The 27,378-nt window shown below is 33.8% G+C and overlaps 1 protein-coding gene across 5 annotated transcripts in view; it reads left to right on the forward strand.

Moving 5' to 3' along the window:
• The window catches only part of Cdh18 (cadherin 18), an 814,309-nt gene that overhangs the window by 754,235 nt on the left and 32,696 nt on the right, over nt 1–27,378 (forward strand). For all 5 annotated transcript variants that reach the window (XM_017795255.1, XM_017795257.2, XM_017795256.1 and 2 more), the window contains exon 9: nt 17,863–17,984. In XM_017795255.1, coding sequence (XP_017650744.1) covers nt 17,863–17,984 — 122 coding nt within the window. The remainder of the gene's footprint in view (nt 1–17,862; nt 17,985–27,378) is intronic.

The raw sequence follows: 27,378 nt of genomic DNA on the forward strand, positions 1-27,378 counted from the left end.
CTCCCCTGTGGAAAGCATTTTCTCTCCTCTCTCTTTCCATGACTAAGAAATAGGGGGCTCTTTCCTGTCCAGTTAAAGTACCCCATTTTCCCTATTTTCACATTGATAATATCTGTGTCCTATTGCCCCCCCTTGAGTTCTTTCTTCTCCTTTACCCCCATCGTTACTTATATGCCCTTCAATTCTCCCTTCCAAGTTCAATGCCCACATTTTACCCATTTTACCCTTTTTAACATTTGTTTCCAACTACCCCCTCTCTCCGGCTCTTTCTTTCCCTTTACCTCTGTAGTTCCTTTCCAATTTCGGTTACATCAGGGTATATTCTCACATAAAAGGGATTGGTGCTAATATCCACAAATGAGGGAGAAAATACTTCATTTGCTTTTCTGAGTCTGTGTTATTTCACTTAGTAAAACAGTTCCATTCATTTACCTGTAAATTTCATGATTTGGTCTTTCTTAACCACTGAGTAGAATTGTATTGTATAAATGTACTACACTTTTATTATCTGTTCATTGGCTGAGGGATATTTATGTTATTTCTATTTCTTAGTCATTGTGAAAAGAACAGCAACAAACATAGATGTACAATTATCTTTACAGTAGGATGTGTCCTTTGGGTATATACCAAGGAGTGGTATAACTGGATTAAGAACAAAGAAACACATAAAAACCAGACAACATTAGAGAGCTCCACAACAACTGGATATAAACTGTAGGCACCCCCCAAAATGATTCTCTTTCTCTTCCTTCCTATGTGTACTAAAGATGAGTGCACTAAATCTCATTCACTAAATCTTACTTTATGAATTTTCTAAAATTGATACTGTCATTTATTACTTGCATGGCAGACGTAGTTCTGAAGAAGGCAAAACCAAGATGTTATATGGCTCAGAGATTTATTGACTCAGCTTTTTCTATGAAACCTGCCATTCTCATATTCTAGAGTTTTGAAAGTTATTAATAGAGGCCCTTTGTCTGCATTCCGAAGTAAGAAAATCAAATCAGAACCTATGTTGTTTAGGTCCAATATTATTAGTTGTTCACTCCTGTGAGTCGCTTGCATGAATAACTGAATGATCAATACAATATGTGATTCCAGGAAATTTGTGAATCAGAAAGATTTGACTGTTCACAAACTAAGCAGTGACAGCAGAAACAACTTCATGTGGTTTGTGATGGTGTGAATATGTTGTTTCAGCTCATCATTTCATTTATTATCTTACTGTACACATAACTTATTTGAAAAAAATTCTTTATATCTTCTTTATTCATTGACTCTTTTGTCATGTAAATGTATTCAAAATCGAAAACTCACAAATATCAAATTTAATTCAACTGTTCGATTGGTAGCCTCAGGTAGACTAGATTAAATCTAGGTTTATAAATATATAGTCCCAGTTGCCTTTAGTTAGATATTATTTTTTAAGCAGGTGCATCTAATAATATAAAAATCTATTACAGGAGAGTTAGTGGTTTCAAGTTCCCAAAGCACTGACACATCATTTTGTTCCTATCACTGTGATATTTTGATAAATGGCATCTGTCCTCCACAAATCTGTTCATAGTATCAGTTTTACTTAGCACACACAGAAATCCGAACTGGCACTCTTTTCCCATAACACAAAGGGAATATCATCTATGAAATTGATATTGCTTTCACTAATAATCAAGAGAAATGAGATACTTTTCTGAGAATTCATGCACACATCCATGGATTGATGTCCTGCCTTCGTGGTGGCATGGAAAGGGCACGCCAAGTACTGACTTCAAATCACGTTTAGATGGTAGTATTCGCACATCTATTTAGATGACTATTTTGAAAGCAGCTTTAGTGAGTTGTTCATTTCAGGCTAGTCCATGAAGTAATTATGAAGAGTTCAGTTATGACATAAATCATTTCAAAATGTGACCAGATCTCAGGATCTATCTTACAGATGTCTCACTCACTCACTCCTCACATGTTGCTTGATGTTAGCAGAGGAATGCACATTCTCTCTTCATAGAAGATTCCATAGGACTGCTTGATATATTGACACCATGGTGGTTGGTACCTTGAGTGAGCTGCTGAAGACTGGATATACACTATGGAGGTGACCATTTTATTTACAAGCAAACCTTAGAAATCATGTATTGATATTTACACAAACTTTTATTTTAAAATGATCACCCCTAATGTGGCATACTAATATTTTCTCGTCGCCATGACAAGCTACCTAACACAGTGCAATTTACGGTAGCATGAGCTTATTTTAGGTCCTTGTTTTAGGGACATTCTATCAGGGCATGCTAGGTAGAGAAATGCTATTTGAGAATGCCGATCACGATCACAAAGCTTTGGTAGTCAGATGCAGAGAGATGAATGACGGTGCTTAGCTCCCTTTCCCTCTTTTCCAGTTATTCAACGGAGGCTTCCACTCTGTGGGATGGTGCCAGTAAAAAGGGTGCCTTCTTCTCCTCAGTTAAACCCCTCTAGAGACACTCTCTCACACACACACCCAGAAATATGCTTATCTGGCGATTCTAAATCCAGTAAAATTGACTATGAAGATTAAGCACCTTATGTATAAAACTGTTATAAAATTACATGAATATGTGTTCTTAGTGTTTTGAAGGTGGTTACCCAAAATCTTCAGAATATTTTGAGTTATCAAAATGCACAAAGATAAATCAGTTTGCTATTGAATTTAGAAGACATTTGTTGACTCATTTCTAAAATTCATAGAGAAATAAGTTTTGGGTAGGTTTTAATCAGATTTACATCCCTATTTTTCAATTACTTTCCATTTTTATAACTTTTCAAATTCTCTTTTCCCATACTGTTAACATCTTTATTTTACAGCAATCTGTAACAGTCCTTTCTTAATACACTATGTGCATCATAGTCTGAGGTACCCACATTCTACTTCACATCGTGGGGAGACAGAGCACAGTTTCCAAAGGGATTGGGGAATCTTTCTGCTATGAGATAATTTTGGGGCTAATCCCTGCTTACTGCCTTTAAAAACCTATTTAATGTCTAATATGGTTCCATAATCATATGGACAACTGTGACAAAAGATAGAGATTTAAGCATATTGGCTGTAGAAGACCACAGCCCATATTTCCATATTTACTTGTTTATTTGGAAACTATATTAAACTATTATTTTTACTAAAATATTGATGTAATTGAAGACTTATTGGTTAACATATACTCTAGAAGTAATTAAAATCTAAGACTACCTCCATGTAAGTTTTATTTCTGTTCATTTTGAGCATTTGGAAATCATAGACCATAACAAACGTATCACATAAGTTCTCATCTGTAACAAATGGACACAGTGACGATTCAATGAACTTTCTTAAGTTAGCATAATACTTTGCATGTAGGGACATAACAAAGTGTCTATTATTATGATAAACATTACTGAAATATATGCTAAGTTAATATTAATCATTTCAATGCATATCATGAGGATTAAATCAAAATGTAGAAAATAGAAGAAACAGAGGAAAATATCTTTTCCAAATTGTTATATACAATAAAGTAGAAACATATACAGACTTAGAAAATAAAATTGTAACTAAAGAGCTTCTCATGTAAAGTTTGTTCATAAGTCTCACTCTCTTTTTATACTCAGTTGTAAGATGACACTTCGGATCTTCTCTTTTTTTGTAATGGTTACTCTTTATAATTTTTTATTTAATTTTTATATATTTTATACAGAATATCTCTATCAATCTTAATCATCTTTATACACCCCTCCACAATGGTGCCCTCCCACAGTCCCTATACCAGAGCCTATACGCTTTATCATGCCTGTTAAGACCCACTGTGTCATGCCAGTGTCCCCAGACATTCCCGCGTGCAAGTCCAACCACTGAGGTCTAGTCAGCCTATCAAGAGTTCCTTGTTTTAGGACAATCAGCTCTTCTTCACTTAGCAGCAATCTGTTGCCAATATTTCTTCAGATAAATTGGGGTGTGCTGTTCATTTTCCCAGTTCTGTGCTGGGTTTTTGTCTACCTGAGTTTGCATGGGACTTGTGTATGCTGACACCATTGCCATAGAATCATATCAGCATGTTCCCAGGAGATTGTAGGACTCTGTTTTCATATGGTCATGCACCTCTTCCCTGGATCTTACAATCTTTCTGGTCACTGAGCCTTGGGTGGGTAAAGATTAATAAAGGTGTCCTGTCCAAGGACCAGGATTCAAGCAACTCTTGATCTCTATACTTTGGCCATTTGTGGCCTTTTGTGTTCCTGGCCCCCCACTGTATGAGGGAACTTCATTAAAGAGAACTGGGAGATTCATTAGTGTCCTCTTCTTTATCCCTGTCCTATGTTCCATGAGCCTTAGGTGTAGAGGTTGCATTGTAGATATGTCACTTAAGCCTGGACAATTCATAGACAATGTCCATGTGTAGTACTTGACAATTATCTCCAATTGGTGAGAAATGACCTTCTTTGCTGAGTGGTGACTAGGTTATTTGTCTGTAAATATAAGGATACATATTTTGCACAAGTAAGAAATCACATTAGTCTAGGGAAGTGACAGTCTAGGGGTTTTCTCTGAGTTCTATGACCACTCCAGCCATTTGTGCTTAATTATGTTTATAGTACCATACTTGAGTTTCCTCCTATTGAATTGGCTTTTAGTCCAATTAGGTAGCTGTTGATTGCCCCCAAGGTAAAAGTGCCAGAATCATGAAAAGGAACCATGGAGTTAAAGAGAAAGCAAGAACCTGAGAGAAAAGAACAGCAGGAGGTAGTTGTTACTGAAAGAGAAATGGATAAAAATGGAGTCGTTTAATGGGAGGGGGAGAGAGAGTTATACAAGGAACCTTGGGGATAAAGAGAAAGAAGGAGCTCAAAAGAGGTGGGAACATAGGCTACAGGTATTATCAAGGGAGAAATGGGAAAATGGGAACACTTTAAATGGGGAAACCATTGCAAAAGTGTTAGATAGTGAGAGAGAGAGAGGAGAGATAAACAATGCCTAGTTTTAAAAAATGGAGGGAATCATAGTGTTCCAACAACCCAATAACATTACACATACATTACCTCTACATGAGCTCTCATAGCTTTGGAGAGTGCTATAAAGGTGCCAAGGAAAACATCAATCTATGCTCCGATACCAGCTTCAAGACCAAATAACCACATCAGTGGCTAGCATACCACATGACATTGGTGCAGTAGTGGCACTTTTATCTTGGTGGCAACCAACAGGGATCTTCTTGAGAAAGCATGTATATTCAATTTTATTTTCTAGAGATTTCTTTTTAATCAGACAATATTGACATAATTAAATTTACAAATCCTGTTATGAGTTATATGAGATTTAAAGATGCATGTTCTATTTGATATTACACTTTTTTCAAGATAAAGGAACTTTTTAGAATTTCAGAGACACTCCTCATTAATGTTCATTACTTTAGTACTTAATGTAACAGTATCGTTGTTTATATCACCGGGATCCTTACCAATTCTTAATCTACAAACAAATGTAAAAGATTTTCTATGACTAGTTCATAGAACAGCACTTAAGCGTCATATTTTCAGATTCTTCCATATTCCTGACAAAAGCATGCATTTTATTTTGTATTAATAATATTCCACTATATGAGTTTATCCACCACAAAGTACTGACCTGTTTTCCTGTTAATGAATATTTGATATGTTTCCAATTTGCACTCTTATTCCAAAGTTAACATAAATATTTGAACATATGTTTACCTGGATATATGCATTCAGTTTTCTGGATATATACTTAGAATTGAAGAAAAATCAAAATATGTGCATGTTCAACTTTATTTCAAATGTATTTGTAATATTTTAGAAAATGTGAGGATACTCTGGATGGAAAGATGGGTCAGTGGTTAAGAGCACTGAATACTAACACAGAGAACCAAGATTCAGTTCTTAGTACCCATACTGTGCTTAATAACCACCTATAACTTCAGTTCCAGGATACCTGGCCTCTATACACATAGCATGACATGAGCAAAATAGTCATACTCATTAAATAAATGAATAAATAAACGAATAAATAATAAACCAAAAATGTGAGGAAACTGAATTTGTGTATCATTTGAAATTGATACTAAACTATTCTATTTAATTGGAAATTTAATTTCAGTGTATTTTAAAACTATATGGTAATAGACAAATCATCTTGAAGACATTATGTCCACATGGTTGATTGTATGCATATATTCATTTTTACTCAATTTTACTTTCTATGTTCATTAATATTATATTAATCATTTCTAGGGAACATATGTTGATTCTTATAGATAAACATTTTAAGGGTTATTTTTATATTTTGGACAAAAGCCTTTTGTTACATTCACATTCCCTTAAGACTTTCTATGTAACTATATATTTTGTAGTTTTTACACTAATTGATTATTAATTGATTAGTAGATTACTGGCCGTGTGTGGAAGTCAGAGAACCCCTTATGGTAGTCTATTCTTTCCTTCTGAAATGTGAGTTCCAGGGATAGAACTCATGTCCTTAGGGTTGACAGCAGGTACTTTGACATGCTAAACTATTTCACTGACATTAACTTTACTTTTAAATTCATAAATTTTCAGTGTTGGAGAGACAGCTCAAGGTTAAGAACACTGGTTGTTCTTGCAGAAGACCTGGGTTTGAATCCCACCACCCACACAGCTCGCAATTGTCTGTAACTCCCATAACTCCAGTTCCAGGGGATCCTATGGCCTCTTCTGTCCTCTGTGGGCATTGCATGACACAGGTGTACTTACCTACATGCAGGCCATACACTCATATGCATAAAATAAAAATTATAAATAAAATATTTTAAATTCATACTTTTTTGAGTTAAAATGATTGACTTTAATTTCATGGTGAAACATTCCATTGTGATGTCTATATAATCGTTGTTCCTATGATTGTTCATGTATATGTATTTGGGTTTTAGATGGGCTTAAGTACTATCTAGTATTATTTTATCTTGTTTGTTATTGATATACAACAATTATACAGATTTATGAGGTTTACTGTTATGGTCTTAAAGATGCATAGACTTTATCATGATTAAATCATGGAAAGAAAAATACTTATATTCTCAAACATTTATCATGATTCACACTACCAATGACATTGAAATAACATTAATTTTTAGCTTTATCACTGATTATATTGTAAAATACTATAAATTCTTCTTTTCTACTTAATACCATGCAACCTTTGACTTCCCTTAGCCCTTTCTCCCTCTCCTTTACCCCATCCTGAAGCTACTTCTATGTGGTCCATCAAATGGGTCTCAACAATTCTAAAATAAAATTTTCAACAGATTATGTGGGTTACATGCATTTTAAATACAAGCTATTTCAACTGAACATGAACTCGTCCTCTGGCAAACCAAAGGGCATCCAAACATAGATTTTTTTTTAAAGTGTTAAACAACTAGCTTCCTTTTCCTTTGATAATCATTCCATTGTGATAGATGAATGCTCTGAGCTCCAGGTAAGTCTGGACTAAGTTGAAGTGTCTCTTTCTCTTAAGAAGAAACAATATATTTTGTGCTGTTTACTTTCTGATAAGTGAGAACAGTACCTTCATACAGTTTGTTTGGCTTCAGCATAATGGCAGGTTAGCTCAGCATCAGTTGCTCTTTCCTTGCCAAAATATGGAGGTTTCTTTTCTTTTTTATTTTTATGAATATTTTATTTATTATTTTTATGTGCATGTGTGTATTGCCTGCATGTAGGTAAGTGCACCGGTATCATGCAAAGCCCGCACCCCCGGAGGACAGAAGAGGCTGTCAGATCCCCTGGAATTGTAGTTACAGATAATTTTTAGCTGCCACGTGGATGCTGGGATTCAAACCCAGGTCTTCTGCAAGAACAGCCAAGTGTTCTTAACTGCTGAGCCATTTCTCCAGCCCCAAAAGTTTCTTTTGTTGAGTTCTACTTCTGAGCTAGTTAAAGCTGTTATTGTAATTCTGTCATTAATTTAACTAGTACACAATGATACATGAACATAATAGATTCAAGTTTATAGCTTTACAGAGTCTAAGATGAAAGTTTTCCTAAGACAGATAAAGTGACTTGATTTTTCGAAGGTGATACAATTTAGAAGAAAATGAAGCAATTAAATCTCAGGGAATTTCCAAAAAGGAGAAATATTGCTATATTTAGACAATTCACAAGCTGTCTTTAAGCTGTTTAAGCTGTTTATTAACTGTAACCAATGTCAATATCTTGCATGATTCTGTGTATGTCATTTTTTGTAAGAACCATGGCATAAGCCCCAAGAAAAGCAGGTCCATCCCAAACTACGAAATTCTGTCACTACATGGGGATTCTGGGCATTTATGAATGATCACATCCCTGAATGTTTTAATATATTAAAATTTAAATATATGTCAGTTTTTTGTTTGTTTGTTTGTTGTTTGGTTTTTGGTCCCTTTGAGACAGGTTCTGTCTCCCTGTAGCCCCAGCTGGCCTGGAACTCACTATGTGGACCAGAGACCCACCTGCCTAGGCCTTGCAAGTGATGGCATTAAAAGAATGTGCCACCAAACCTGGCATCCTTAGCTTCTTAAAGGATCCATATAATATCCATAACTATTTTAATTAACAGAATGGTTTTTTTGTATTGATTAGGAATTATTAGAAAACTTTATAGTATTTTATTACTTAAAGAGAAAAAGGGAAGCAATGGAGGTATGAATCATTCTATTAGAGATCTTCTTTGTAGCATGAAAGTGCTTGGAATTGTAAGTACAAAGGACTGCTTAAGAGTTGATAATGAATGAATTTTTATATTGTACATAGATGAAAGCTAAAATACTTCACAGTTGTTTGAATAAGGAGACTGATATGGGAAATAAATGGTGAAATTCAGAAGAATTATAAAAAACTGGAAGGAATATTTTCGTTAGATTTTCTCAATGTAATTAAATGGACCAGTTGCTTCATTTTGGCATAGTTTAAAGAGGGTTTTCAATTTATTTTATCATCAATATGAACACTTACACCCTTCTAATTTCCAAAAGGAATGAGTTATTTTGACTGGAGCATTCTGATTTACAGAACAAAGACCGTGTTCAATTCTAAGATCAAAGGCACAGGGTAAATTTTGAAGCTTCTGATTTGTGTTACTTTCAGGCAATCAGACTGAAGATCCATGGGGAATTGTTGGAGGATTTGTGTATAAAAGGGACAAATAAATATCCTTAATAGAAAGAGATTCCACTTTTGTAACATACTTTGGTCTGATATTAGAAGGATGATTATGTGATGAATAAGATGAATAAGCTTAGAGCACACTCTCTGATCAAAGAGAAAGAAAGAAAGAAAAGAAAGAAAGGAAGGAAGGAAGGAAGGAAGGAAGGAAGGAAGGAAGGAAGGAAGGAAGGTTCATGGAATGCATTTTAGATGACTTAATTTGAAATCCTCTATTTCTATAGTTTAAATCCATGTAGATTTGATTCTACACAGTATTATCTTTCATTTGCATGAAATTACTGATTTTTTTTTTCATGTCTATAGCCCCAGATGGCCTAGAACTTGCTCTATAGCCCATGCTGGCCTCAGACTCACAGAGATCCACCTGCCTCTGACTCACAATGGCTGGGATTAAAGTCATGTGCCCACACACCCAGCTTAGTGATTTTTACAGATGTGGAGTTAGTTTAATTTTCAATCATATAAAATTCTATCCAAGGTTTATTTTAAGCCATTTGATTTGGCAAGATGAGAAATGTTTTCTATCATTTAGCAAAAATTCATATTAATCATTGAAACTACATTACTCTTGAGTCTGGAGAGATGGCTCAGTGGTTAACAACATTGATTGTTCTTGCAGAAGACCCAGGTTCAAATCCAAGCACCCACATGGCAGCTAAGAAATGGTGGTAATGCCAGTCCCAAGGGATCCAACAGTCTCTTCTGTCTGTGGGCGTTGCAGGACATGGGTGCACTTATCTACATGCAGGCAATACACACATATACATAAAATAAAAACAATAAATAATAAATTTTTAAAAAGAAACTATGTTACTCAAGTATTCTTTAATATCTCATTTTTATTTTTATCTTAAATATTATATGTATTATTTTTATTGAGTTTTTAAAATGTCATATAACATTTCCCAATCAAATCTAGATCCTTCCCCATCCATGACTCTCACTATCCCCTCACTGACCCTATGCACTCTGCCATGCAAGCTGAGGCCTATTCATTCAGGTGTTTGTACCCAAATGTCCTTCAATGTAAATGTGTTCACTGGAGTCTAGTCATTTTTTATTTTATGTGTATTGCCTACATATATGAAAGTGTGCCCATGTTGTACAATGCCCACAGGGGTCAGAAGAGGGCATCAGATTCCCCTGAAACTAGAGTTATGGACAGTTGTTAACTACCATGTATGCTGGGTATCAAACCCGGGTATTCTGTGAGAGTGGTCAGTGATCTTAACTGCTCATCTAACTCTCCAGCCCCAGATATCTCAATTTTTAAATAGAACTGATAAAGTGAAAAAAGGAGAAAAAGGGGAGATATTATGTATTCCAAATATTATGAAATATGTATGAAATAGATAAAACAGGAATGTTAAGATGTCTCAGCAGCTAAAGTGTTTGCCAAGAAAGCCGGACAACTCTAGTTCAATCCCATGAACCCAAAGTGTAAGAAGATAGTTGACTTCTCTGACTACCACATATGTGTCCTGGAAAGCATGTGCCACATCCCTCCATGCACAATAACAGCAACAACCACACTAAGAATAAATAAATGAACAAACTCTAGGTAGATAAAACAATAATATAACCACAATATTTTTCTGATATTTGTTAATAATCACATCTCATTTTTATAAAATTTATATGTGGCTTTCATAATACAAATTTTGAAAAGTACAAATAAAAGAGCAAACATGTCTTCATTTCCAAACAAGCAAATATACTAAGTGGAAAAAGGAACTTTAATTGAACATTTCGCTTGACAAATGCATTTTTATGTTGTATTTTTGGAAACACCGGAAATATTTTTTAATAATAAAAAATTATCACAGTATTTAAGATATTCTGGCATCATCCCACACCAAGTATTCAAAAGGGAATATTTTAAAACATGGTAGAATCTTTTAGTGCAAGAATGCTGGCTGATACCTTAATTCCAACAATTGAATGGGTAAGAAAGGAGCATCATCACAACTATGAGGCTAGGCAGCCTACGTGGGCTATGGAGTGAGTTCAAGGCTAGTTCTATCTCAATACACACATATATTCTCTCTCTCTCTCTCTCTCTCTCTCTCTCTCTCTCTCTCTCTCTCTCTCAAAAGTCTTTCAAGAGAACCAAAGATTCAGCCTGGAGATGTGGCTCAAAAAATAGAGTACCCACTTCATATGTTCAAATACCTGTATTTGATCCCCAGCACCATAGAAATCAGCATGTTTGAAATACCTGTGACCCCAGCACTGAAGAGGTAGATACAGGTTAATCAGGATTTCAAAGTAAATATCTGGTAAGAGTTTGAAGCCAGCCTTGGCAACAGAGGCCCTGTGTCAAAAATAAACTAAATAAAATCTAAGTGTCAATCTTGGTGGCAACATGCTTTTAATTCCAATACACAAGAGGCATAGGCAGGTGGAGCTCTGTGAGTTTGAGACCAACCTGGTCTAAATGAGTTCCAGACCAACGTAAGCAGCAGGAAGACCCTGCCTAAAAAAAAAAAAATCAAAGAAACTATTGTAACCTAAAACTGTTATCTATAAACTCATCCTTTTGTTAATATGCATTTATTAAAATTAGGTATACAGATCAGTTTTAGAGTATATATTCACCACATTTTGTTTATATAATAATAGGAAAGGTTTTTTTTTGAGGAAGGTTTCATAAAGAATATAAATAATGCCACTTGGAAAAAATATTGTATAGCATATAGGTAAGAAAGTGTAGTCATATCTATGCAAATACATGGCTGTATTTAATAGATAAGAAAATAAGATTACATGTACAGGAAATTCCCCCCAAAGACTTACAGTGGAAAACATTACTTTAGATGCTGGAAGCAGTTTGTCTCAGCAATAATGTAAATTGAAATAGAAGTAAATGAAGTATTTCAGTCATGATTCTTAAGAAAGTAGGATTCTAAACCAATATTGGTATTAAATTTGTTTTGTCCATCCATAGTTGAGAGTGGAGAATCCGGTAAACTGACACAATCAGTATAAAATACTAGCCCAAGAACCAATATGAGTGATGTAAAAAGACCCAAAGGAAGTGTGCACTTAACAAATATAGAATCAAATAATATTAGAATTAGTCAAGGATGCCAGAATGCATGCAGAGAGTACACATACCTACGAGAGAATTTTAAGCCCTAGTGATAGGAATTAAAGATTCATTTTTAGATGTCATCCTACACTTAATAAATAGCACTTTTCCATTTTCTCAGGAAGTACATTTTTCTTTAACCTCATTCTTTACCATCATTCTGTTTTCCTTTATTTTTATTGATTTTTTGTAAATTTCATACATTTATTTAGCATAAAAATAGTATTAGGCACTCTCCTTCAACCGTGACCTGTCTAATCACAGGTTCCTAGGCCCAGTATCAGTGTCCGGTGTGGGATCCATCTTACGACCTTAAATCCAAGTAGAAAGTGGTTGGTTACTCCCACTGTATTTGTGCCTCTATTGCACCATTGAGTATAACTTGCCAAGTAAATTGTAGCTGATAAGGTAAGGTTGATGATTCTTTTTCTCTTCTGATAGCATGTATAGAAACTTCTAACACTATGAAAGCTAGCCAGTAGAGATGAGACTTTGAAGTCAATACCACATTGATTTCTCCTTGTTTGTTCTAAAGTTCATGTATGTACTGTCTTCAGAAATAGGATCTTACCATAAAATTCTGGTGGGTAACCGAGAGCAGGGACAATGGCTACTATCTTTGAGAGTCTATGGGATGCTCAGTTAACAGTTTCAAAGGCGGGAATTAATTTTTGACATTGGGCTTTTATTTTGAGAGTTTGTGTTGTCAAAAAGAGACAATGCCCACCCCATTTTAAGGTCATTCATTGTAATATGTTTATATTGTATATGCACATATCTTAGGTAGCTTCTAGAGTGGTAGGTTTCCATATGGCTTGTTCTAAAGACTTTTAGTGTTAGTTATCTCTTCCCTCCCATTCCTAACCCCATTTAACCCTTCCTACTACATCATTCCCATGCCCCCCTTTATGTCACTGAATTCTGTCTCCTCATGGAATCTCTCAGTATCTCGTGGCAGGGTTTTATTTTCCTGACCTCTCTGCATTTTCTAATTGAAGCATGCATATCTCAGAATTTAATGCTAGCATTCAACTCTAAGAGAGAACATGCAACATTTTTATTTATGTGTCTGGATTACCTCGCTTGGAATGATTACTTCCAGTTTTGCAGTTCCATCTATTTACTTCTGAATTTCACAATTTTGTTTCTTAACGTTCATAGCTGAAGATTATTCCATTGTACAAATGTACCATACTTTCATTATGCATTCATCAGTTGATGAACATCTAGGTTGTTTCCATTCCCTGACTATTATGAAAAGGGCAGTAAGATCATGGATGAGGAGGAATTTCTTTAGTAGAATACAGGGTATTTTATCACAACTCTTAATCAGGGTCTTACATAGTTTTCTGACAGAACATGTAGGCCATGTGATGAGTCACTTCTGTACCAAGCTTAGGTGAAGTTCATTTTACTAAAGAATGCATACTTGTAGTAGGTCCATTGTACTTGTCTGACTCTAAGTGATGCCATTGCAATCATTATGCTACACACTAGCTATGCTTCATTGGCATTATCAAACATAATACCTCAAAGGGAAAGAGTCTGTTCTCTACCGTGAATGATTTACTCTTTTGGGATCAAGTGGAATAGATTTAATGACATTCCAGTTATCAAGCAAAGTATAACAAGTCACGTAGGCACTGAAAAATGATGTTTGATGACTATGTCTACTGTATTTTCAAATTGCTTAATCTGCTCTTAAAATGTGAGCTATAGAAACATATGAAAAACATTTACTAATATGAGGCAATAATAATACAAGTAATTGGTTACTAATTAATGATTATAACTCTTGTTTTGCTAAGGTAAACTGGAGGAGCACTGAGTGCAAAACCAAACAGCTCACCTGACAAGTTTTAGTCCAGCCTTGACTTGAGGACAAGACTCTGTCTGCAATAAAACACATATACACATAATTAAATCAATATTTAAACCATTTAGATATAATGATATATTTATTATGTTATGTAAGCATAACTGGTACAATCTGAAGGTATCATGTTATCTTTCACTATCTCACAGAGAATAAAATAATAATTCATGATAATTATATGAATGAATTTTATGAAATTATTAACTATATTACTTTCAAAATATTTTATAATTTTCCCAATAAATTAAATGTGATTTCCAAATCCTACAAAGAAGATATTTTAAAACTTATGGATAAATGGGTTTAAACACATTTATTATTTTAAGACAGTGCTAACAGAGCCTGCGAGATGGTCCAACCCATAAATGGGCTTGCTTAGACAAACTTGATGATCTGAGTTCAATCCTAGGTCCCAAAAGGTAGAAAGAAAGGACTAATTCCCAAATATTGAGCGATGAACTCCACATGTACATTGTGCCAAATGAGTGGAGACATACACACACACACACACACACACACACACACACACACACACACACACACACAGTCTATGTAATTTACATAATGGAATATAAAAAGAATCGGCATTACTAATAAGAACTTTATTTTAAACAATGTTTATTAGGCTTTATATTGTTTATTGTTACTTTATTTTGTATTTTGTGTGCCTTTTAGTTTTACCATATTTTATATTTGGATATAAACTTTCTGACACATTTCAGAGAATGTAAGTTCATCTTTTATTTCTATTTTTATTTCTATTTTCACAAAGTGGATATGTTGTTATTTATTTGCTTTCTCTTTGATAGTCTGTAAATACTGTTTCCACTCATGTGTTGTTTGATATCCCTACATTTTCCAGTTGTTGTTGTTGTTGTTGTTGTTGTTGTTTTTATTAATTATCCTGGTGATATATTTATGAAAGAATCTTAGTGCATATAGATCCAAAGAGAGTGATGAATGTTTATCACAAAAATATACAACTGTAAAACTTACATGAGGCCAATATCATGTTAGTATACATTTTTCGACAGTATATCATGTCAATCACGTTTGTGTATAAAGTCATGTACTTTGACTAATTCGCATTTCTTCAAAAGCAAATGATATTGGATTTTTTTTCATGTGCTATTACTATTTCTTTGTTTTTTTTATTGTGGAAGTTTGTTGCTCTTCTACCTGTAAAATATTTCATTATTTATTCTAGAAACAAATTTGTTGTGTCTTTTATATGCTGCAAATATCTTTCCACATAGGGTCACTTTGTTAAATTATTCTATCACAAATTTGAAAGAACTGAGGTATTGTATTTTCATGTCATCAAACTTTGTCCCTGCACGTCTGACCTAAAATTTTATGGCTCTTAGAATCAACTTTCAGTTTTATGAGAAGCTTTCAGTGAATTTATATTTGATTATATAGAATATGCATATTCATCAGGAGAGAGGAGTCTTCTGTTATTTTTTCTTCTTAACCACAAACATAACAGAGCTCTTAATTTTGTTAGCTCTTCATTAATGAAGTTCAATAAAGTATTCTGCATATAGATCTTATGAATAAATTATTTTATTTATTCTTATGTTTCTTTATCTTCAGTTAACTAATCTCATTAGTGTTCACCAGTATGAATACTTTGTGTTGAACGTTTGTTTCTTTTGAATATCTTTAGAATATACAAGTATTTTATTTTATTTCATTTTTCTGTGTTTGAGTAGATATGTGTATTCTTTAATTCATTTGCTTTCTGGATAATTTCTATTTATTTAAAAAGGTCTCTCTCCTTATCCATTATTTCTCTGTCCTTTCTTTCTTTCTTCTACCTATGTTCACCATGGTAGATTTCTGTCCATTAGGTCAGTGGAGTAGTTCAGCCGAGAGTTTATTTAATTTGCTGAGACCTAATATCTGTCATTAGGAGGCTGTCTTGTATTAGTAACAGAGTTTTGTAAATTACAGAAAACAAAAACATTTTATGGGCTATAATTTTATAGAGTAAATCTGTAAATGAATAAATAAATGAATCCAAGTATTTTATTTTAATTTAGGTAAAAATGGCCAAGTATGTTTCTCTCTGAGAAATTTTCCCTAGAATGTATTTCATTTACAACATAGTTCTGTATAGACTACTCCATATTCCTGCAGGGGTGTCTCCTCCTCCTCACCCTGTGTCCTGTGGACTGCATATGGCTGTGGATAGCTATCAATGCAATACAACACAAAACTGTAAACTTACTCAAAGCCAAATTGATTTTTTGGCAATTATCTTTTGCAACTTGATTGTGCACGTCTCCAGTGTAAACTGTGTAGATGGTAACATCATGTTGAAAAGATAAAAGTTAAGTTGGGACAAAAGAAAAAAGTTGGGGACAACTGCTGGAAGTTTTAGATTTTGGGTATGAAGTCTAATATCTTCTTAATAACCATGTAAAAGTGTCTTTTGTCTAACATGTACATGTTTTACCTTTTCAGGCTATGTATTAACAAATTCCTCTAAATTTTATGTATTGTTATTAATCAATTTTAATGTTTTTTGTTATACACCTTATATTGGACATAACAGCAAATAGAGAATAATAGAGATAGATCAAGGAGGATGACTTACTAAGAAATTAATTTAGATTGTTATTAAAGTTTTATTACAAATATAACAAAATGGATAGTAGTTACCAACGACAAAAATGATATCTTATTTAGAAGATCCAATGAATCAGTGTCCAGTCATGTTCAACAAAGGTGTATGTGAGCTTACTATCAAATTTTGAATTGAGAACAAGAAAAAGTAATTTGCAAAGGAAAGGAGGGTAGTTTTTTTCTTTTTTATGAAGGATGGGTGTGCCCAACTTTCTGCATACTGAAGGGGCAGGGATCATTTATGCATTCCATTTGTGTCCAATTGGTGCTATCCCTTTGGGATAGTGATTGCCAGATTTGGGCTTCCTTTTGATTCCACAAACCAATAGTGCAGCTGAATTTTCCTATTAGGAATTCTGAATCTTTTTTTTTTTTTTTACATATGAAACAAGCAAACAACATTTGCCTTTGTCCATATCTTAGAAATAGTAAACTTGATGACCATTGTGAAGACTAAATTTAAGACATGTTTTAAAATACTGAATGCAATGTTTTAAAATTTATTAATTATATGTAAATCCCAAAATACATTTTGATTGAAATCATTATTCTTTCCCAAACGTGACTCGCTGTAAATGAAGCAGAGTCCCCTATAAGTAAATGGGCATTTGCGTTAAAAATAAAAACCTTTGCTTGTTAGTTCTCTGAGTTTATTTAGAATTTAGACCATGAACTTTTTTTAAAATTGGGCTGATTTTTTTAGTTACTGCTGTGCTTTTCTTAGGGTATTGATGAAACCAATTGTTCATTCTTTAGGCTCTGACAGCACACAATGAGTTCTGACAACTTTCTCCCACTCCAGTTCCTGAACAACATGTAATTTCCTTGATATAAAAAAATGTATCATTTTAGTATTTATGTCAAGCCTTGGTTGCATTTTTCATTTTCCTGTAAGTTAATGAGTTCTAGCAGAGAGTGCCTTCAGAAATTTGTCTTTTGCCAAAAGTTCTGCTACAGCATAGGGAGCTGGTGACAAGCCACAGAATTAAGGAGATTTGTTTTAAGCCAAGCATCTAAAGTGTGTGTTGAAATACTAAATACATCCCCATGTGTTTTGCAGACAATCCTGGTTTGCTGAGCCATGTCACCGTGGGAATTAGAGTTCTGGATGTCAATGACAATCCACCAGAACTTGCCAGGGAATATGATATTGTTGTCTGTGAAAATTCAAAGCCTGGCCAGGTAAGTTAATTGTTTCTTTCCTTCATTCTGAGTAGAAGAAAATAAGGAGCTTTCCTTGTATTATTTTCGGTATTATCCCCCAAATCCCTCAGTGTAACTTTTATACTCAGTGAAGATAATTTTATAAGGTCTTTAATACAAATAAATTCTTCCTGAGAATCATAGAAAATGAATTTTCCGTGTTACAATGTAATTCAGAACAAAGAACTTATTTATGTTTGATCCATTGATCATTCCAGTAAAATTATATTGAATGATTTAGTCGCAGCCTACATTCAGTGAGGAGCCAACATTGCATTGTCTTTTCGTGGTGAAGCTAAGAGACCCTATGGGGGAGGACAGTCTGAATCACATGCTTTGGGAGCTCTGAGTCATGTATTCATTATGGGATGAAGGGAGTAAATAAATCAAAGATATAAGACAGGAGGCTGTCATTCAGCGGAAGAAGCACAGCCACCTAAAAGAAAGCTGGAGTGGTGGCTGAGGCTCACAGAGCAAGTGGAAGATGACCAGAGAGTGTGCATTCATCTTATTCTTGATACAAAAATGTGCAAAACCCACAGATAAAACAAACAAATGATAGACAGACAGACAGACAGACAGACAGACAGATAGATAGATAGATGGATGATAGATAAATAGTATAGATAGATAGATAGATAGATAGATAGATAGATAGATAGATAGATGATAGATAGATGACAGATAGATAGAGATAGATAGATAGATAGATGATTGATAGATGGATGGATGGACGGACGGACAGACAGACAGACAGAGAGAGAGAGTTTTATATATTTTTTTAATTTTTTCTTGGTTGCCATGGGTCAAACACAATTTATGACTTAGCTCTATCTTCTGTGGGTCTAACAAAACCATAATCATGGCTGTGTTCTCAGCCAAGGCTCGGGCTCTACAGTCTGACTGCAGAGTTACAGGAGATTTCTTAGCTACTCAATGCTCCCCACAATTCTGAGAAGACACCCCTAGTTTCCTATCATAAGGATTTCCCATAAATTCAATTACTTCATCAACCATTTAAACTGTTATTGTCTATTGTGTATATCTGCATTATGGTCTCATATTGATCTACCAGCTGAATGGGATATCAGTAACTGGCTAGCTTACTTGGTGGGAACATGATACACTGATTAGAGATTGTAAGCATTCCTGGAAATTGCTTTAAAGACTGTTGTGTACAGGTAAATCAAGTCATGTCATGTAAAAGTATCAAAGTCTATCTGCATTCGTAAAGTTTTGGTGCTATGTTGAATACATCAGAATGATTATATCATTCAAAGTTACTTTAAAATATTTTGAGGTTTATAATGAAAATTTCATTACTTTTTATTTATAGATATGAGGTACAATCTGTAGTCGGTTATTAATATAAATTTGCTTATGTATTTTTAACACTGTCGGGTCAAAACATACATATATTTATTTCTAAATTGAATGATTTTCAGAACAGAGACCATATTAGTATTTGCTTCAGGTTGAAGGACTAAGGCCACAGGGATGGATGAGTGAGAACTGAATGTTGCTCAAATTTGACATGACATAGCACCTTCTAGGTCATAGGAATATTGAGTACCATGTCTATCAATCTCAAATGCTAAGCAGTAACAGTATTGTGCAAAAACTCACATCTATGACAGAGAAGAGTACATGAAATGTTTATGTATTATTTATGTATTGTACAACTGCTTATGGCTAATTATTAAAGACACATGCATGTTTTAACTAAAATTATGAATATATGAATAAAATATTCACTGGAAGAATAATATTAAAAATTGATTCTTCATGGAAAAAGATGAACCCAAATTGAAAAAGTGATTTTCAAACTCTACAAGACAGTAGATGGCAACCATATATTTTATATCCATTAAAAAGTTCTTCAAAACTAAATTCATGGAAAAGACATAAAATGCAAAAATTTTTAATGTAAGAAAAAGAAGCAGAAAATCTTTAAAAACAAAATGAAAAATAGCTATAGTGAATTAAATAAAAAGGGAATCAATACATTCATCAATACATCTAAATGATTAAAGACGGAATAAGCAAAGTAAAAATGTCCTCTGGGCCTTAGTATGTGTATAGTGTTGTTACTTAGAAAAATAAGTAAATACTGATATACATGAAATTAAGTTATTAAATAGGCTTTCCTTAATAAGTTGATAAGCTGATTTCTGATACATATTTACATACAGCTTTTAAGAGGTATATATGGAAAATTATAAATACTACATATATAAATACACACATTTACATATATAAATGTGATTACACAAGTATAAAATTTATAAAAGAAAATACCATCTAATGTACAGAGGCAAATTTCATTACATTACTTGAAGTCTGTTCACCAACGAGAAATACAGTTTTATATTTATATATACATTGTTTTAAATGATGGAAGAAATATTTTATATAAAAATAAACAGATTTGGAGGGATCTGTTAATGAATTGAAAATCTTTAGACACATCTCAGTAATTCAGAGAATATTTGCATACAGTTTTAGCAATTACATTTAAAATTAAGCATAATAGCCAGGCGTGGTGGCACAAGCCTTTAATCCCAGCATGCGGGAAGCAGAGGCAAGCGGATCTCTGTGAGTTCGAGGCCAGCCTGATCTCCATTAGCGAATCCAGGCCAGCTGCAGCTACAGGGAGATCTTGTCTCAAAAAGACCAAAAAAAAAAAAATTAAACATAACATTTGCCAAACTTCATGTACTGGAAAATATACCACCTTCGCATTGTATTAATACATCCTTTCAACTCTTCACAATTTTTTTAACCAAAGATATACTATTAGGTGTACCACAGCATTTAAGTATCATATTATAGGTCCCATATTTTTATTTATTACATGTAAAATGTATATTGAAATTCAGAATTATTTCCAAGAAATAACCCATTAAAATATGTTACTAAATGTTCTGATTCTTTTACAAATAAAATAGAATTTTGCTTGAGTGATGGCTCTGAAACTAAGAGCACTGACTGCTCTTGCAGAGAACCCAGGTTCAATTCCCAACATCTAAATGGAAGCCAACAAGGACCCTTAACACCAGTACCAGAGAGTCTGATGGCCTCTTCGGGTATTGCATGCATATGGTGCTCTTAGACTCATGCAGGCAAAACACTTATTCACACAGAATAAAAATATTGTAAGAGCCCAGGGAGGAGGGGCATGACCATATGGAAATAGAGTTTTCCAGGCTCTTAGGACCTTGCTCATATGAACCTATAGCAATGGTGACCGCTCACACAAGACCCATGCAAACTCAAGTAGATAAAATTCCAGCATAGAACTGTGGAAATAGACAGCAGGCCCCAACCTTAGCTGAAAAACTAGTTGGTGTAGTTAATTATGCCGGGTGAATAAGAGCTGATCTTCTTTAAGGTAGTAACCTCTATATAGTCTGGCTAGATCCCAGTGGATGAACTTGCACTGAAGGATGTCTAAGGACACTAATGTGACTCAATATACCTTAAGATAAATGACAAAATGCATGAAATTCAGTGATTAGAATGTCCTCTATGAAATGCACAAAAATTCAATAAAATCAAACAAAAAGTGTAATAAATATAAATAATAAAAGTAATTAGGATGACAATGTAAATAGACAATATGAAATATTTAGAAATTCTTACATGATTAATGCAAATTTTATTTTAAATGCATATTATAGAAATCAAGTAAAATATTACAGTGTAAAGAAGAAAAAATTTTACACTACAAAAAGTACAATTTTAATCAAGTGAAACAGTAAGAACAATAAATTATTCACGAGTGTCAATAAATGAAATGTCAGTAGGCTACACCACCAAAAGTGTTAGAGAGTACATAGGGAAAGAAGCTTCTGGCAGCAAAACAGTAAACTTACAATATTAAGAATAACAAAGGGTGGGAACTGAGAGATGTTTCAGTGGTTAAGAGTAATGGCTGCTCTTGCAGAGGACCCAGGTGAGGTTTTCAGTACCCACATGGTGGCTTGCAATAATCTTTAACCCCAGTTTCTGGTTATTCAATGCCTTCTTCTGACTTCTGAGGGCACTGCACATGTATGTTGCACTTACTTGCAGGCAACATTTATACACATGAGACAAAATTGAATAAAATATTTTTAAAAAGAATTGCAAAGTATAAATAGCTATAGCCTCTATATGTATGGAAAGCCACTAAGTACATAAGAAATAATCCTATAGAAGGCTTTGGAAATGTAGAATTAATGCATACATCATTAGAAATGTTTTCTCAACTCATAAAATCTGACACAAAATGCTCAATATGCCTTCATTTAATAAATCTATAACAGATACAAAAGAAAATTTGCCATAGAATTATTCTCAAAGTGAACACCAGGAAAGATTGGAAAAAATATTATACTAATTAAAATGTTCCAATAAACCAGAAGGGAGAAACTTTTCTACTCATTCATCTCAATGTAACTTGTCAGATTGTGATATTAAATTGTTCAGAATATAGCTATTCTATTTTGTTACCACCAAGATGGACATCACAAGTGCTATATTGTTAAGCCAAATAAAGGAAAAATAATACTTTAAATGGGAAAAAGTCAAAGGTCACCATGGTAGGTAAATTCTAATCATTCGATTAAGTTCAAGATTCTTTTTCTAAGGAATAACAGCCAAAGGGGCGGCAATATCCGTAGATACCAGGATTTACAAATAGAACTTTGAAATCAATTTTACATATCTTCTAAGCACAGTATCAATGTAAAAATATTACTTACGTTACTTCCTGCTACAATTAGAAAAGTTATAAATGATATAACTTAATATCCCAAGAAAACCTACAAACTAGAAATAAATAGTACCATTACTAACATCATTTAATATATATACATACACATATATGTATGTATGTGTTTGAGGCAGTGTCTCACTATATCATATTTGGCTAGTCTGGAGCTTACTTCATAGACCAGACTGGCCTTAACCTCACAGAGATTCTTCTAACCCTGCCTCCTCCTATGTGTTAAAACTAAAGGCATATGTCACAAACCCCAGCAAGAATATATTTATATTTTTAAATTATCTAAATAAATAAATTAAGTTGTGAGGGCATGTCAGTGGGCAGAGATGCAGTATGTTCTGTTTTCATGGTGCTGGGTACACTAGTGCTAGTCAATAGACAAATTTTCTTCACTGCCGAAAATCTAAATTAATAGTACCTGGTCATAGCTGGTTTATCAGCTGTGGCTTTTCTAAGACAGTTATGTCTGAGTAAAGAAACAGTCTGATTCTTAGCATTCATTTTAAACTCAAGTGTGTACCTAAACTCTGGGAGCCCACTCCTTTAGATGTCTCTCAACTGTGCTCTTGAGCCAATCTTCCCTCATTCTTTTATTGTAACAGTATCTCAGACATGAAATGGGGAAGTAGAAACTAGGATTCACCCTTATCATAATGAAGAATTTTGGCTTTTTAATCCTCAGGCCTACAATAACACACACACACACACACACACACACACACACACACACACACAATTCAAACAGATTTCTCAATTTTTATCACTGTTTTCAGTGGGGAAAAGCTCTTTCATATGTTAGTATGCATACCCACAATCATTCACTATCTTGGGTGGAGGGTCAGGTGTGGTTCTGAGGGCATAAGGTCAGGTGCCAAGGTCATAGTGGAGTAAATGGCTTAGTGTGCTTGTTTACATTATACATTCTTTGTTGCAAGGTGAGGTAAGAGCATTAATCCAGATTATGTCCATACTATAAAAATGATTCTTACAGAAATTCAGTTGTTCATTACCTTTGGCATCCCTCTCTCAGTGTGGCATTGCTAGTCTAGGTCTTCTGTTTAATATTCTTCACTGATCAGTTCTGGAGCATTCTCAGGATAAATTTTATGCAACATTGATACGCTTTTTTTCATTTATAAATTGATGGCACATTTATGAATTTACAAATCTTCCTAAGTGTGGAACTATATGAATTTGCCGACAGATATGTCTGATTTTCCTTTGAAGAGGACGAACCTTTATGTCCTTGCATGAAAAGTCATCACCATTGTTGGAAAAGGCTGTGTATCTGTGATAACCTCTTTAGTTATTTGCTAAGTCTTTACAAATATTTAAATAATAAACTTATTTCGCAAATTACTGTTTGAATGGAATTTTGTATTCTAATGTGCATTCTTTTCCAGATATGTGTTACTGAGTTCAAAAATTTATCCAAAGATTTAGTACTCTCATGTTTTAAAGTTCTTGGACTAAGTCCTGTGATTACTTATTTTAGTGTTCAAAAGCAATATTTGTTTTCTTCATCATTTTTACCTTTTACTTTGCGTGTTTTTACATGTGACTACAGGAGGTTTGTATTTTTCATCATATTTTTTTGTTCTTGTATAATTTTTATTTTTTAAAACTTCTATTGTACTGGGTTACATTAGGCAATTTTCCTTTTGTAAAATTTTTATGCATTTTTATTTTATGTGTATGAGTGATGTTCCTACATGTATGGTCACACTGTGTATTCAATTACTTTGGAGGCCAGGAGAAGGCATCAGATTCTCTATAACTGGTGTTACAGTTGACTGTGAGCTGCCACATGGGAGCTGGGAAATGAACTTGAATCCTTTGCAAGAATAGCCAATGTTCTTAACTGCTGAGTCATTTCTCTAGCCCCAACATAAGAAAATTTTCATCCAAATGTGTAGTGTATTTTAATGACACAATCATAGGTGCTACCAACACTTTCATGGCCTTCTACTTTCCCATTAGTCTCTTATTTCAGTTTTATGTATCTGGATAAAACCTAGAACTCAAAATGTGAAGAGAACATGTGTTATATATCTTTCTGAGACTGACATTTCAATTAATGTGATTGTTTCCAGTTATATCAATTTTCCTGCAAATGTCATAATTGAGTTTTTATGGAATTTTTCCATTTCCAATTCTGTGACAAAGATGAATTCAAAGTTCTAGTAAACAAAAATAATCTTTAAATATAGATTCTCCATCTGTACTTATACTAATCATTACTGACACATTGAATCATGATTAATCCCTATTGGAAGAAATTCTTGTGGATCTTTCTGTTGTTTCTCTTGAGTCTTTGGCACTCACGTTGACAGCATTTCTGAAGGTACATTGTGTATTTCATCTAAGATTGGAATAGTATACTATTTAAAAGATGTAAGTTTTTAAAGCCTGTTAATCTATTCTTCGCTAGAATAAAGCTTCCTCTTTATGTATCAATTGTTTATAAAATCCTGTGTATTTTTATTAAGGTGTTGTGTACCCAAATATATCAGGATGTTTATATGTTTAAAACATATAAAACCAGAGTTTGTCCAAAATAAATATCAATTTAACTGGCAACGGTGTAGTTCTCTGAATTAATATATTTTACTCTTCTGAAACAATGCATTTTAGCAATATTTTGAAGACATTATTAAACAAAAAGTTTGGTATGTATGAAATTTGAAGCCAATTCAAAATATACAGTGAATTTAGAAGAGTTTACATATGCCTAAGATAGGAAACTTGGTTAATACTTTCTCTTGTTCATTTTGCATTTATGGTGGCCTTTTCATTATTCATTAAGGGTAAACATAGTAAGCACCATATTGAAAATCATGTTGTGGGTTTGGGATATAATGCTCTTGGTAGAGTTCTGGTCTTGCTTAATGAAGCTCTGAGTTCCATCCATGGCTCAGCATAAATTAGACATGGTGTCACATGCCTGTAATCTAAGTACTAGTGGTAGAAACAGAAGAATTAGCAGTTCATGCTCTTCCTCCCTACATGGTGAAGTCAAAGTACAGGATAGCTTAACCTTTATGAGACTGTATCTCAAAAATCAAATAATAATCATTTTATTTATTGTATAACATTTATTCATACTATATACATACAATTTTATTAACTACATAACATGATTGGGAAATATAACATTTCATAGAAAATTATAATCTATCAATGACCTGATTCATTTAACTACAAAATGTTCATATTATTATCACACAGTGTGACTCCTATTTAAGATTCAACAATGGAACAATTTCAATGATTAAACAAGATAATATTAATCTTCCTTAAAATTTCATCTTTAATGAGAGTGCTGAGACTAGGTTATGTACCAAATAGAAGGCCTGGAAAGCTGACAATGTAGAATTCAATGTAGCTGACAGTGGAGCTGACAGTACAGCTGATAGTGTAGCGGAGAGTGTAGTTGACAGTGTAGCTGTCAGTGTAGTTTACAGTATAGCAGATTGTGTAGCTGACAACTTAGCTGACACTGTAGCAGACAGTGTAGTAACAATGTAACTGGCTGACAGTGTAGTTGACAATGTAGCAGACAGTGTAGCTAATATTGTAGCTGACAGTGTATGTATCAGAGAGTGTATCTAGCTGACAGTGCAGCTGACAATATAGCAGACAGTGTAGCTGACAGTATAGTTGACAATGTAGAGAACAGTGTAGCTGGCTGATAGTGTGACTGATGGTGTAGCTGACACTGTTTCTGACAGTGTAGCTGAGAATGTAGCAGACAGTGTAGTTAACAGTGTAGCAGACAGTATAGCTGAGTGGTGGACAGTATAGCTCAGCAGTAGCCTGTTTGTTAAACAAATTAATGATCAGACCCTAAATTAGATGCACAATTCTAAATACATATAATAACAAAGTGAGTCAAACAAACAAAAAGCCAAAATTTCCAAACAGACAATTAGTAGTCTACTTTATCAGTGGTAGAATGTGGACAATAAATTTAGAAAGCAAGAATACTTATTTGCAGATATTGTCAGAATTTTTTAATGGTTAATTAATTATAAAAATTACCAAATATTTGGACTGGAGAGACTATTCAGCAGTTAAGAACACTGTTCTTGCAGAAGACCTGGGTTCAAATCCCAGCACCCACATGGCAGGTAACAACTGTCTGTAACTCCAGTTCCAGGGGATCTGACAGCCTCTTCTGTCCTCCGTGGGCATTGCACAACACAGGTGCACTTACCTACATGCAGGCAATACACGCATAAAAATAAAATAAAAATTAATAAATAAAATTTTGGAAAAAATTGCCTAATATAAATTTGTTCTACCCCTTTGCTTTTAAATGATGAGCTAATATGATTTTCCATCATATAAAATAGTCAAAGTATAATTAATCGATGATGACTAAATGAAAGAGAACATTTGAGTATATTTAGGATAACTGAGACTCAAAAAAAGAAGTTGTTAAGGATTTCACCTCACTAACCAATCATGGGAAGAGAAAATACTGGTAACATCCTGAATAATATCATAACCCTGAAAATTTGAGAAGAAATCATTGATGATGAGGGGCTGTCAATTGTCTACCTATGTGACAGATTTTTTTAAATTTCTAAAATAATAAACATG

Source organism: Nannospalax galili, unplaced genomic scaffold, assembly GCF_000622305.1.
Source record: "Nannospalax galili isolate Female #2095 unplaced genomic scaffold, S.galili_v1.0 scaffold207, whole genome shotgun sequence".
Lineage (NCBI taxonomy): Eukaryota > Metazoa > Chordata > Mammalia > Rodentia > Spalacidae > Nannospalax > Nannospalax galili.